Here is a 15,133-nt window from a genome sequence, read left to right on the forward strand (position 1 = left end):
TAGAATTGCAGCAATTCTTTTCTTGGAGCTCTGATTAATTTTGCAGGTGTTCAGAATGATTTGGGTAACTATGTCGCTGAATTCCAGGAACCAGACGAAACTAGGGTCCCCTACTCCTCTGCCACCTTAACTTCTCCTCTGTGATTTCCTTTAGAAGAGTTTCCTCAAAAGGTCAAGTTCATAGAGAAAGTAGAATAGAGTTGACCAGGAGCTGGGGAAAAGAGTGACCGGGAGTTATTACTGTCTAATGGGTACAGAGTTTCAGTTTGGGACGATGACAGGTTCTGGAAATGGATGGTGGTGAAGGCTGTCCAGCAGTGTGAATGTACTTAATGTCACCAAACTGTACACTTAAAAAATGGCAAAGACAGTTAATTTTATGTGATTTATATTTTACTGATGGAGGGAGACTGCTGAGTAGGTACAACCCGAATGACGTGATCAACAGTTTTTGCTCCGTAGAAATCACCCATGTGCCATTGCCAATCACGAATCTCCTGCATCGGAGATAATCATGATCCCATCTCTCATGGAAACCACTTTCTCCTTTAAAAAAATTGTTTTGCTTCCCAAGTATGCATCCCAGTGTAACTGTGTAATTTTATTTTACTTGTCTTTTAGTAACACCTTTATTGAGATACAATTCACATGGCATGATCATTTTTGTTTAAGGAGTCCAGTTCAAATAAGTCAAGCAGAGAAAGTCAGTTTTCCTATGTGTTCACTTACTTGTGGAACATAAGGAATAGCATGGAGGACATTAAGAGAAGGAAGGGGAAAATGAAGGGATGGGAATCACAGGGGGAGATGAACCATGAGAGACTGTGGACTCCGAGAAACCAACTGAGAGTCTCAGAGAGGAGGGGTGGGGGATGGGTTGGCCCAGTGATGGGTATTAAGAAGGGCACGTATTGCATGGAGCACTGAGTGTTATACACAAACGGTGAATCATGGACCCTACATCAACCCCGATGATGTACTGTATGGTGACTAACATAACATAATATGAAAATAAATAAATAAAGATTCCAGTTCAGGGGCACCTGAGGGGCTCAGTTGGTTAAGTGTCTGCCTTCAGGTCAGGCTGTCATCCCAGGGTCCTGGGATCAAGCCCCACTGAGCAGAGAGACTGCTTCTTCCTCTCCCTGCCACTCCCCCTGTTTGTACTCTCTCTCTCTCTCTGTCAAATAAATAATATCTTCAAAAAGTAATAAAATAAAGTTCATTTCAGTGGTTTGTAGTATGTTCAGAAAATTATGCAACCATCACCGCAGTCGATTTTCGAACATTTTCCCTCACCCTCTAAAGAAAACTCTCCCATTCATTAGCAGCCCCTCCTCATATCTCCCCTCCCCTGAGACCTTGGCCACCACCAGTGTGTTTTCTAGGACTTTGTCTGTTCTGGGTATTTCATAGCAAGAGAATCCTACAAGTTGTCATCTTCTGTGATGGACTTATTTCACCTCACGTGTTTTCAAGGATGAGCCATGTTGTTGCATGTGTCAGTACTTCATTTCCTTTGGGCCAAATAGTTGATTCCTTCTGAATAAGGAATATGCCACATTTATTTATTTGTTTGTTTGTTTGTTTGTTTATTTTGGACTCATCAGGGGTTGACCATGTTGGTGGTTTCCATTATTTGGCTATTGTGAATAATACTGCTGTGGACATTGGAGTAAAAGTTTTTGCTTGGACACATGTTTTCATTTTCCTTGGGTAGGTGCTTGGGAGTGGAATTGCTCAGTCATGTGTTAACTCTGTGTTTAGCGTTTCGAGGAACTGCCCAGCTCTTCTCTAAAGCAGCTACATATTTTTCCATTCTTGCCAGCCGCGGAGGAGGATTCCAGTTTCTCCACATCCTCACTGACATTCGACACTGTCTGTCTTTTTGATTTTAGCCATCCCAAAGGATGTAAAATGGTATCTCATTGTAGTTTTGATATGCACATTTCTGATAATTCATGATATTGCACGTCCTTTCACATTCTTATTGATCTTTGTTTCTTCTTTGAAGAAATGTCTGTTCACAGCCTGTGCCCTTTTAAAATTGGACATCTTTTTCAGTAGGAGTTCTTGATCTTTTCTGGGTACTAGTCCCCATGAGATATATGACATGCTAATATTTTCTCCCATCCTGTGGGCCGGCCGTCTTTTCACTTTCTCAGTGCCGTGTTTCTCTCAGAGTGGAGAAGTATTCCATTTCTCCTTCCAATCTTTTTTATTGAGGTAAAACACACATAGCATAAAATTTACCATTGTAACCATTTGTAAGTACACACTTCAGTGGTATTAGATACATTCATAATGTGCCACCGTCACCACTATCAATTTCCAGGACTCCTTTTAATCTTAAAACCTATAACTGAAACTCTCTAGTTATTAAACTGTAAATCCCCATTGCCTACTTTCCTCCAGGCCATAGCCACCACCATTCTACTTCCTGTCTCTAGGATTGTGACTACTCTGGGTGCCTCCTATGAGTGGACTCATACAAGACTCGTCTCTTGGGAACTGGCTTATTTCCCTTAGCATAATGTCCTTGAGGGCCATCCGTTGTTGTGGCACGCGTCAGGATTTCTTTTCTTTCTGAGGATGGATAGTGTTTTGTTGTAAGTATACACCACATCTTGCTTATCCATTGGTCATCCATCGATGGACATTTAGGTTGCTTCTGTGTTTTAGCTATTGTGAATAGTGCTGCATGTGAACCCAGACATACCAACAGCCCTTCAAGACCCTACTTTCAGGGGCGCCTGGGTGGCTCAGTGAGTTAAAGCCTCTGCCTTCGGCTCAGGGCATGATCCCAGGGTTCTGGGATCAAGCCCCGCATCGGGCTCTCTGCTCAGCCGGGAGCCTGCTTCCCCCTCTCTCTCTCTGCCTGTCTCTCTGCCTACTTGTGACCTCTGTCAAATAAATAAATAAAATATTTAAAAAAAAAAAAAAAAGACCCTGCTTTCAGTTCTTTGGGGCGTATACCCAGGAGTGGAATTGCTGGTTTGTATGGCAAGTCTATTTGTGATCTTTTGAGGAACCAATTTACATTTTCACTGGCAGCTCACATGGGTTCCAATTTCCTCCACGTCCTCATCAACACAAGACGTCTTATTTTCTGTTTTTTGGATGGTAGCCATCCTCATGGGTGGGAGGTGGTATCTCATTGCAGTTTTGGTTTGCGTTTCCCTAATGACAAGTGATTACCAGCCCTTACCAAGTCTTCACGTGACCTGTCTCCATCCACAGCCCTCAACTGCTACTCCACCATGCCCACTCTGTCCAGATAATGCTGACCTCCTTGCTGCTCTTCAGACATGCCAAGCATGCTCCCATCTCAGGACCCTTCCACTTCGACTTCCCTCTCCCTGATGGGCTCTTCCCCTCTCTGACCATTGGCTTCAAATAGAATTCCACCTTCACATCACTCTTGTTCCCCTTGCACAGCTTCATTCTGCTCCATTACACATATTACAGCCTGACGCATCATGGAGTTATCTTTTTGTTGGTGCCAGGTTTGCAGTCTTTTTTTTTTTCTTTTTCATTGGTTCAGAGGCTTTGTCTTACTTTTTTTCCATGTCCCTAGTACTAGTACAACAGTTCATAGGTAAGGACTCAGCAGTGGTTGAATGAATGAATGAGGAGAGGTGACATGTCAGCTTCACAGTCCAGTTGGACTTGTGTAAAAAGCACCGAGATTGGACAGCAAGCCACGAATGTGCAAGTTGGCCTGTCCTGAGCCATTTGCACATTAAGGACTAAGGATGTGGTCAGAAGAGGGAGAAAGCTGGAATCTTTGACTTAGGGTCCAAGCAGCAGGTTGCTTTTAATGCCACATGGTCTTGAAAGGAGGGCTCTAAGGAAAGGAAGAAAGTCCTTACCAGGCTTACCTGTAACTGGGCCCAAGGCAGAGATTGACACATCAGCCAAATCTTACTCCTCCTCACCCGCAGAGATTTTCAATTTAGGAGGGGAAGTAGAATGTGTTTGCAAATGATCATGTACGTGATAGATCAGAATGTCAGAGGTATAAAGGAAGTTCAGTACTGTGACTCGGTAGTGGTAGATCTTACCATAGCTGAACAACGTACAATTCATACATTCTTACATCCATCGACCCAGTTGATTTTAGATCTCCTAAAATCAGTGTTGATCTGCGTACCCATTGTATTCCAAGCAGTGCACTCGATACCATAACACACGTCACCCAACTTAATCTCTCAGCCAGTCTGTGAGAGGCATCCTTTGTGTGGCCATCTTACTGAGGCAGAAACCTAAGCCTGAGGAAGTGAAGATTGGTGTCTAAGACCAACCAGCCAGAGAGTAATACCTGGGTTTAGAGAGAAGGAAGATGAATCAGAAGAAAGGTGATTTTCTTTCTCTTTTTTAAAAAGATTTTATTTATTTATTTATTTGACACAGAAAGAGATAGCGAGAGAGGGAACACAGCAAGGGGAGTGGGAGAGGGAGACACAGGCTCCCCGCTGAGCAAAGAGCCTGATGTAGGGCTTGATCCCAGGACCTTTTGATCATGACCTGAGCTGAAGGCAGTAGCCTAATGACTGAGCCACCCAGATACCCCGACTCTCTTCTTTTTAGAAAGGTTATTCTTTACTCTCAATATCCTTTCTGGTTGGATTTGTTAGGCTAGGAGAACGCAAGACTCCAAGCTTACACAGCTCTCATGTTCTTAGCATCCAAGGAGAAGAAGAAAAGAGCTCTCCTACCCTACGACCCAGCAATCCCACTACAGGTATTTTCCCCAAAGATACAAATGTAGTGATCCAAAGGGGTACGTGCACCTGAATGTTCATAGCAGCAATGTCCACAATAGCCAAACTATGTAAAAAACCTAGATGTCCATCAATAAATGAATTGATTAAGAAGATGTGGTGTGTATATATATACAGTGGAATACTATGCAGCCATCAAAAGAAATGAAATCTTGCTATTTGCCATGACGTGGATGGAACTAGAGGGTATTACGCTGAGTGAAATAAGTCAATCAGAGAAAGACAATTATCATATGCTTTCCCTGATGTGAAGAATTTGAGAGGCAACGTGGCGAGTTTGAGGGATAAGGAAGGGAAAAATGAAACAAGATGGGATCAGGAGGAAGAGAAACCATAAGAGACTCTTAATCTCACAAAACAAACTGAGGGTTGCTGGGGGGAGTGAGGTAGGAAGAGGGTGGATGGGTTATGGACATTGGGGAGGGTGTGTGCTATGGTGAAGTGTATAAGTGCTGTGTAGTGTATAAGTGAAGTGTATAAGTGCTGTGAAGTGTATGGTGCTGTGAAGTGTATAAATCTGGCAATTCACAGACGTATCACTGGGGCTAGTAATACATTATATGTTAATAAAAGAAAGAAAAGAGCTCTCATGGTGCTTAGGAAAGGTAGTCTATTATTGTCTCTTATGCTTGAATTATTTTGTAAAACACCACTAATGTTGACATAGGTCATAAATACAGCTAATGGGAGAATAAAGATGATTAAAAATTGTATCTGTTTTGGAAAAAGATAATGCATAAAAGGAATAGTTTCTTTTTTTAGGTGCATTGTTACATAAAATATAAGTACTGCAATAGAGACTCTGAATAGTTGGGGGATCTGATGTACTGGTACTTTGATGCAACAGTTTTATAAAGAGATTCTTGGTTTTAGGTTTTCCTTAAAACATGACACATCAGTTATTTCAAAGTTGGGGTCCAGTCTGATTTTTACAAAGCATAGAGCTAATTGGTAGCCTTTGCCCTATTTGGCATCTTGTTTACATTTCTGTATTTTTCTGATGACCTAACTTACCTGTGAAACCATAAAGGAAGGCCCTGGTTGGATAAGGGATCAGTGGATGGTGTGAGGGAGAGCCTTCTTTCCTGTCCTCTGGCACCTACACTGTGCATTTTTTTATTTCTGTTTACACGGAGGGAAATTGTCTGCACTCACATCCAGCTCGTGATTATTAGGTGACTGAAAATGCATTACTAAGAGAAAGGTTGTGGCTTTGGAGCTCTTTCCATTTCTCCACTAACACATGAGTAGCTCTAGAATTGAGATTCTGAGAATATGTTACATGAGTAAACACGTTTCTCACAAAGTCCTAACTGGAGATTTCACTCAAGGACAAGGATGGATGGATCCTCCCCTGTTCAACAGAAAGCAATCACTTGATGTTCTGTTTCAGACTGACTGCCCTATCGGACTCTCCATGAGTATCCTCAAAGATAATCCATGTTTCCTTGAGAAAAGTAGAGAGAGATATGCTGGAGCAGTTTCAAGAGCCTCCCTGGAGGGACAAAGTTTGAACCAAGTAAGGGTAGGGAAGAGTTGAAAGCCCAGAGCAGAAAGTGGCCATGGCATGTAGTGAGGACACAGGTCCTTCCTGTCAGACAAACTGATATGAGGAATGAGGACATGCTTGTTTTCAAGTCACAGGAGACAATGGTCAGAAGGACCCAGTTGTCAGAGTCCTTTAAAGCCATACCAAGTTTATGTCGTCTGCTCTAGATAATGAGAGAGCAGTGGACCTTCCTGAACTCCAGACTGTGGTGACAAGATTACTGTCCAAACAACATTGGGAAGGTCATTAGAGAGCCTGGTTAGGTAGTTTTCAGCAGTAAAATGGGCATTGGTTTGCAAATACTTGATCAGTCATGATTCCACTTCTGGTTTCCTTTGTAAATATTTAGAAAATTGTTTTCTAACTGTGAGAAGAGTTGCGTGGCTTTGTCCTTCACAAACTAATCCAATGCCTTTGTTATCCTCATACATTTCATTACAGCGTGACCTCCTTAGGTAAGACTGCCATGATATTATTAAATAACAAAAGCCATATTGGACCTTCCCCCCCGACTTCTTCCCTGGTCCAAAAAGTTTTACAGCTTAATGTTCAGAAGCAGGGAGAATATTAATTTTAAAGAGTCAACATTTTGCAAACATTCTTGGAGGAAGTCTGCTCTTGGTTTTGAGAAAACACTTCAGTGAGCATGTTTGCTGAAAGGAAACACCAAAATTCTGTTCTGACATTAAGTTTCTCAACACTGAAAGTTTTAATTTTAATTTTTAATACCATGTCAAGAAATTTTGCAGACAGTGAGTGCCCGGGTAGCTCAGTGGTTCAAAGCCTCTGTCTTCAGCTCAGGTCATGATCTCAGGGTCCTGGGATCGAGCTGCGCATCGGGCTCTCTGCTCAGCAGGGAGCCTGCTTCCTCCTCTCTCTCTGCCTGCCTCTCTGCCTACTTGTGATCTCTATCTGTCAAATAAATAATTAAAAATCTTTAAGGAAAAAGAAAAGAAATTTTGCAGACAAGTGCAGAACTTTAGTTAGTGCAGTTGTATCTCTGTGAAATTGATAATGTCACCTGTGTTTAATGTAAATCTTTTCATTTTCCTTCAACTGAGCCCCAGAGGGGAGGTTGGTGTCTGGCTCCGAGTTCTGAGGACATTCCTAACATACTCCTACATGGACAAGGAAAGATGTTAGGTTGGGGACATCCAAGGAAAGAGAGGACGTATCCCAGTCTCCCAGGTAGGGGCATGACCTCTGGACTCCAGGAACATGAATATTGGCCACATCCAAATGCATTCTTTTTCACATTGTAGTTTCTCTTTGTTCCCTCTAAGTCTGGATAAAAGTCTAGAGCCTGGACTTGGCTGTGCTTTGGGGAAGCAAGGAAAGGGCTTCAGTGTCCACCAGTCTTAGGGAGCACAGAGAGGACAGTAATCACCCAGGGAAGGCGGGTAAAGGATGGCAAGGAGTCATCGTCAGAATCTCCTGCGGCTGCAGCCAGCTGGGTCATGAGTGACTACCCATGCAGATCACTGGTACATGTAAGCAAACACACCTCAGAATCCCCCAAACATTATGGGGGTAAGGAATTAGGTGATAAGAGTATGCTTTGTAGAAGCAATCACACAAATGCTGAACACTGAACCTTGACTCCGACTTACCCTACTTCCCTTATTTTGCCCACATTAAAATGTGTCCCCTCCTTTCTATAACATATGCTAAACAACTTCAACCAATCCCTGGGATTTGGAGTTTCCACACATTTTTAGATTTACCTGAGAGTTTATAAGTATGTCCAATTTTCTATCACTTTTTCAGAGGAAGTTCATTCAAATAGTCCTGACCTTTGTTTCCTGCTTTCAATGCAATCATAAGGACAGCCACTAAAAATTTAAAATGTCTATTCAACTTCCAACTTGTGTTATTTGCTAAATTTTTGTAAATTTTGTTGTGAAATATTGTTCACAACATTTTGGTTTTTTGTTTTAAAGATTTTGTTTACTTATTTGAGAGAAAGCATGAGTGCAGGGTTGGGGGCAGAGAAAGGAAGAGGGAGAGGCAGAAGCAGAATCCCCACTGAGCAGGGAGTCTGACATGGGGCTTTATCTCAGGACCCTAAGATCATGACCTGTGCCAAAGGCAGACGCTTAACTGACTGAGCCACCCAGGCACCCCTTGTTGTGAAGTTTTAGATAAGTTTTAATGATTGATTCCAATTAGCTATCTGACTTTTAGTCTTTAAAGAATGCTATTAAATAGCTAAGCATAATTACCCCCTACCTAAATCATGATTCCCTTGTACTTGAGAAGCTAGTAAAACTGTGTGATGCTTTTCAGCTCTTGGCATAGTTCCCATCACATGTGCAGTTAGGCAGGCCACCCCTTCTGTTCTCCACTGAAGTGCTTCCTACTAGAAATCCTCCACATCTTTTTTCAAAGTCTCTAAGCACAGGTTTACATGTGGATAAACTTACCCAGTTTTATCCTTATTAGCACAGCTCTTGGCTGATCACCATTTAATGTTCTAATTAGATGGTGGTCTAGGGGTGTTTTCACCGTGCATCCTGACATTCTGGCATAAAACACTTTGAGATTCGGCTACCAATAACTCTCATGACCTGGAATCTTACATAACTAAAGTCCTGAGTTTGGATTTTTGCCCTTAAAAAAGTTCAGTTTTGTTCCAGCAAAAGTAATTAATATAAGCTTCTTTAAGGCAGAAGTCGGGTCTTACCATTCTTTTTTTTTTTTTAATTTATTTAAATTTATTTTTATTTATTTTATTTTTTAATTTTAATTTATTTTTAATTTATAGGCAGAGAGTCAGGCAGAGAGAGAGAGGAGGAAGCAGGCTCCCTGCTGAGCAGAGAGCCCGATGCAGGACTCAATCCCAGGACCCTGAGATCATGACCTGAGCTGAAGGCAGAGGCTTAACCCACTGAGCCACCCAGGCACCCAGGTCTTACCATTCTTTTTTTCTGTTCTTTTCTGCTCATGTAGGTCAGGCAGTTAGAAGAGGAATTCAGCAAATGTATTGTCAGGGACTGATGCTCAGGAACATCCCTGAGACTCAGAACACTCAACCTCTGCACCCAAGCAAGTTTTGGCAAGTGGCATCCATAGAAGTTACCCTCGTATTTTAAGGTTCCCTCTGGTTAAGTCCTTCATTTGGTCAACATTTACTGAGCACCCACAATGAGCTGGGACCTCAGAGCTCCATGATGTCAATGATGTCAAGGTATAATAGGGGAAAAGGCACTTTCATCGGTAATGATTACACCGGGTGATAGGTTCATGATAGCAGTAAGGCATCCCTCTGTAAGGCTTTTGTTTCGTTAGAGTAAGGAAGGAAGAAACCATTATCTGGGCACTTAAAGAACATATTGACCGTCTTTCTGGTCACTTTTTTGTACTGAAGGAAGGGCTCATGAGATAGTGGGGAATGTAGATTCAGTTGGATGTTGGGTGAAACAAAGGTTGCTAGGTCTAGAATAGAACTCTTCGGGGTCTGTTTCCTCATGCAGAAGATGGGAGGTCTCAGAGGACGGGAGGTAGGATAAAATTAAGACAACAAATGTAAAGTGTTTAGCACAGTGGCTCGTTCTGAATGGATCATGTTTTTGTATAGGTACTTCTGCTCTTTATAATTAACTACCCTCCAGAGCTCTGGTCCTTTAGACAGTCAACAGTATATTAACTTAAAAGAATTGAAAATTAAACAGAATCAAACAAGTTGATAATGGGGGCGCCTGGGTGGCTATGTGGGTTAAAGCCTCTGCCTTCAGCTCGGGTCATGATCCCAGCATCCTGAGATCGAGCCCCGCATCGGGTTCTCTGCTCAGCAGGGAGCCTGCTTCCTCCTCTCTCTCTCTGCCTGCCTCTCTGCCTACATGTGATCTCTATCTGTCAAATAAATAAATAAAATATTTTTTTTAAAGTAGAAAATAGAAGAAAGTAAAATGAGCACTAGTCAAGATCACCTCTTGACCAGGTTGCCCACCCTTGTCACCCAGAACCAGGGTGATCATACTGCCATGAATTGAATGGAGAACCACAAAATGGAAGGAGACCAAGGTAATAGGCCACATAAAGCCCAAAGTGATATTGTTTGAAAACAGGTATTTATTTACTTTTTAATTTAAATCTTTTTATTTCATGGATACACTTCACAGAGCAATTAGAACAACAAACATAGAAACTACTTTCCTAATGTAATGTGTAGTTTTAAGTGGGGTGAAAAACCTGGACCCTAATAGATATAAACATTTAATACTGTATATCCAACACAGTCGATGCAAGATGACATTCCCTAAAAAACAGTTACGTCAAAACTGGACCTACTGAAGATAAAATATTGAGCTGAAAGTTTCATGAGAGAATTTTAAATAAATGTTTCATAAAATATAATGAAATACTAAAATATTTTTATAAATGATTTCATCTATGTATACATAATCAGTGAGTACACTGAAGAAGAAAAGCCCTTCCTTGCACAGTAGTACATTTCATAAGACTATAGAGTCCCTATTAGGGCCACTGCTGCCATTGGTGTGCACTTCATATTTGTTCCACTGAACCTCCATTCCAGGCAGTGCTTGGGTATTTGCTATATTAGACTTCTTCCTATCACTACTTATTTCTTACCTCTGCTTCTTCCTCTACTTGGCCTCCTTCCTTTTCTTGTACAGCTTCTTCTTCAGTGTCTTCTAGAGCCCCTTGTGAGCACTGTGATATCTCCTTTCCAGCCCCAACACTGGCACCAATAATCAGACTTAAAAATATTGCCACAAGAAGTAAGGGAAATATGTACAATAGATTGCCAAGACTTTTGCTTTCAAATTTATTCTCACTGCCCCTGCCAAAATTACCACGATGAAAACTAAGACCTCTAGTTTCATCTTCACTGACATTTCCATCATCTGGCTTGCCGGGGGGACCACTGTCCACACTACCCCCATTTCCTGAAACTTTGCAGTCAGGGGGTGCATAGCCCTCCTCACAATGGCAGTGCCTTAAATTGTTGCAGACTCCTCTCCCATTACACATTTCTTGAGGTTCACAGTCGTACTTGAGCACAGCACGATCAATGCAGGAGTAATTCACGCAGATTTTGTTTGGGGCACAAAGGGTGCCAGTGTCCACATCTCCATCATCAGGGATATCAGTAATGTTATAGACATCCATGCTCCAGCACCAGTCATCGTTGTGAGCTACCTGAATCAGAGTATGGTGGGGTTTGATTGGTGGTACCTGTGTAATATTTGTACATATAAGTTTCCCACAAAATATATTCTCATCAGTGCACTTAACGTATCTAGGGACAGCAGCAGTAGGACAGCCACAGTTTCCAAACCGGTTCCCTTTTGTGTTCATGGAAATATAACAGTCTTCTGGGGCTGACCTTGCAGGTGACCCATATATATCCATGCACTGAGTATCAGGGTTCCTGCACCGGCCCATAAAACAATAGTGAATCATATCACACGATGTACCATCTTGCTTATAGTGGTCCCTGGGACATTCTCCAGAGGAACCATCACAATACTCTGGGAGGTCACACTCTCCAAGCGCAGAACGACACATGAAACCCTTATGTCTCCACTGGCAATTAAAACAGCACAGTCCGTCACTACACTGTGCATGCTCATTCAGCCTACATGTTTCGTCACAGCACGGGTTATTACCACAGTCAGGTCCACAGTCACACTCCTCATTCACCTCCAACACACCGTTTCCACACGTGGCTTGCCTACGCAGGCGACCTTGGGCCCGCGGCTTGTTAAACAGGCAGGCCCCTTTGTGTTCCCGGAGGAACTGGTAGAAGTGGTCAGAGCTGCAGTTGCTGAAGCCACTTTCTTTAGTGATGTTCTCATGCATGAGGCAAGAGAGTTTATCTTCACAAGTGCAGGCCGAGTGGTCGTGCTGAATACCCAAGTTGTGCCCAAGCTCATGGGCCATGAGCGCCGCAAACAGGAGGACATCTTCATGGTGGAAGGATTCAACAGCGGCTGCAAAGCCTCTTGAACAGGCACCATTGAGAAATGCCTGTCCCACATCGTCTTCAGGGTGATGTCCCACGATCAGGTGGGCAACATCGTGCTTCACCCGGGGGAAGAGCTTCTCCTGTCTCCAGCTATTGAAATTCCTCAGTGTAACTCGCAAGTCCGCTGGGACTTCGATGAGGTCCCCCTCGGTCCAGATCTCCATTCCGGCCAGCACCACCTGGGTGTTTATGCCCCGAGTGAAGATGTTGGCCAGAGCAGTGATGTCCATTACTCTCTGGACTGTCTCATCGACGTTCCTGCCCCACATCTGGAAGCGCTGGTTGCTGACCACGACAAACATCTCCACGTACTTGGTGTGTGACCAAAAGGACGGCAGGGCCTGTAGACTGCGAGGCTTCCTGCTCCCTTGCTGCCGGCTGGTGGACACCACTTGGCTGCCTTTGGAAGTGACGCTGCAGGACACTCGAGCTTGGGGTGCCATGGTGTACAACGCATGTTCAAACTGTCTTGAGGTGTCCCTGGGCTCAATGCCATAGGCCTTCCCCTCCTTAATCAGGATGCCCCTGAGGCCTGAACAGGTGTTGAGGGAAACAAAAGAACCCGGGACTCCTTCTAGGTAGCCTTCGTAGTGACAGTCATGAGGGATGAAAGGCACTTCTTGCCCCAGGACCCCATTGTGGTAGCTGAAGATTGGAAAGTTATTCACAAAATAGTCTCTCTTCACCTTCAGTTGAATCACCTGCTTCTGGCCCTGCATTACTAGTGTATAGGATGCCTTTTCCCCTGGGTCTTCCCTTCCCTTGACTGTCAGACTCTTGGGGATGACTGTTTCGTAAGAAGAGTAATACACAGATCCAGGGTCACAGTACAAGCCTGGCAGGAAAATCAGTACCAACACTAGCATGATCCCCAACCTGACACACGAAGGTCCCGGCACTACAGGTGCTCGCCTCCAGCCCTTCATTTGTGGAGCCCAAGCCGGAAGCACTCTGCCTACTCTGCCAGCCCCATAGGCAGCCACTTGGTATTTCTGTAGAGAAGACGAGGAGGAGGCAGACTGTCTCAAAGAAGCTGCCATTGACATGGCCGTTGGGAATCGGTTGATGGTGTCCATCAGAAGCAGCTGTCCCTGACACAGAGACTCTCAGGCGTTAGCTCCAGATCTATGCTGGCCGCATAAAGGGTGGCTACTGCCTACCTGAGAGAAGCATAGCCTCTGGCTGTGTCCTTTCCAGTCTTTCCGATGTTATCCTTCAGGTAGTGTCCTTTCTATGTGACTTCTTCCCCAGCATCAACTTCAGTGCTCCCTGGCTAAGGTCCTTTTGACATCGTGGACTGATGTAATCATGAAGGACTGCAGGTGCTAAAATGCAAGACCCTGCCTGAAGAGTGGAAACAAAACCTCCATGCCTTCTCAACTGTGCCACACGGAATGCCCCACCCCCGCCCCTCCTGTCGTCCGTTGCTTGGCTAACTCCGAGTGTTCCAGACCAGGGGGCTTAGACATCTTTGGAGGCACACTCTGTTGCTCACTTCCCCTCCTTTAAAACTCTTGCTCCGTAACACACGGACATCATAACTCAGATTGTTCTTTGTCCCTGGATGGCATTGTAGGGATATGCGTCATCTCACAGGCCAGTCTGTTAGAAAAGGCAAGTGGAGTGGCAGCCCTGTGCCACAAGATAGACCCGAGTGTGCCGGTGACTCCCGGGGCAAGGGTCAATACCCCTGTGTTTTAACATCGTCAGAGTTTGGTTTCTCACGTTCTGTTTATAGCACTGTCCAATCGTGTGTATGGGGATGCCAGTAGAGCGGCCTGCCCTTCTGGGTGAGTATCATGGGCCCATTGGCGGTGAGTCCAGGCCCACACTCTTCACAGGATGGCCCTGACATCCTGGTATGCTAATAGTATGCCTGTTGTAATCTAGGTATCCTGAAAGTCTCTCCTGTGTTAGAATACGGCCTCCGTGTGTTCAGTGACCAGTTCTGTCTGTCCATCTTTATTATACCCTCAGGTCTAGGAGAGTGCTTGTCCGAAAGTAGACAGACAAGAATTATTTACCAAGTGAATAAATGACTCCCAGGTTATGAGTGCTGTGATGTCTCATCTGTTGTGTGTTATTTGTTTGTTCCTGCTTGATGCCTGTCCTGAATGGCTAAAAATGTCTTCAGGAAAACCCACAACCATGCTGACTAACAGCACATTTGTGATCTCAATATGTACCTCTTCCTACATTCGGCCAGCAGGTCACTCTCCTGACTTCTTCTGGCCTTACCTTTGGCTGAGAAAAATAGAAGCAGTCCAAAGAGTGCTTCCACGGGTCGGTGCCGGGTGAGCCCCCCTGTGTCTAGATCCTCTCCTACTATGGTGGATAAGTTGTCCATGCTCCAGTCGAAGGCCAGTCCCTCTGCTTGCATGCGGAGTCTCCTCCCCTTTTTAATTTCTCGTGGACTTTGTTTGCTTTTCCAGTTGTCCCTTCTCCCTTTTCCATCTTAAACATCTGTTTGTCCTCTAGATCCAGTCTCATTATATGCTATAATATCTCAGCCTATGAAACCATCCTTCTCAGCCCATGTCACTCTCCAGTCACATCCATTTTCTCTTCTGTTTCATAGTGAGCTCTTTGACAGAGTGTATAAACATTCTTGTTCCAGTTTGCATCACTGCTTTTTTCTTTTCAGAAATGCTTAACTTTGAATCACACCACAAACACATGACATGCATAAAACAGAAATGTGTTTTACACTGAATTATTAAAAAGAGAACAGCTGAGCCAGACACAAAAGGACAAATATTCTATGATTTCAAGTACTTAAATTTTTTTTATTTAAATGCAATTCAATTA

The 15,133-nt window shown here is 43.7% G+C and overlaps 1 protein-coding gene across 1 annotated transcript; it reads right to left on the bottom strand.

Moving 5' to 3' along the window:
- Positions 1-10,413: 10,413 nt before the first annotated feature.
- LOC131811579 (disintegrin and metalloproteinase domain-containing protein 1a-like) lies at positions 10,414-13,820 on the bottom strand. The gene has a single exon (XM_059140233.1). It carries the CDS (start codon positions 13,399-13,401, stop codon positions 10,912-10,914), a length of 2,490 nt encoding a protein of 829 aa, XP_058996216.1. The 5' UTR covers positions 13,402-13,820; the 3' UTR covers positions 10,414-10,911.
- Positions 13,821-15,133: the final 1,313 nt, after the last annotated feature.

This window comes from Mustela lutreola, chromosome 11, assembly GCF_030435805.1.
Source record: "Mustela lutreola isolate mMusLut2 chromosome 11, mMusLut2.pri, whole genome shotgun sequence".
Lineage (NCBI taxonomy): Eukaryota > Metazoa > Chordata > Mammalia > Carnivora > Mustelidae > Mustela > Mustela lutreola.

Bases quoted from the DNA above. Each gene is read 5' to 3' on its own strand.
- LOC131811579 (XM_059140233.1), bottom strand. From the start codon at position 13,401: ATGGACACCATCAACCGATTCCCAACGGCCATGTCAATGGCAGCTTCT.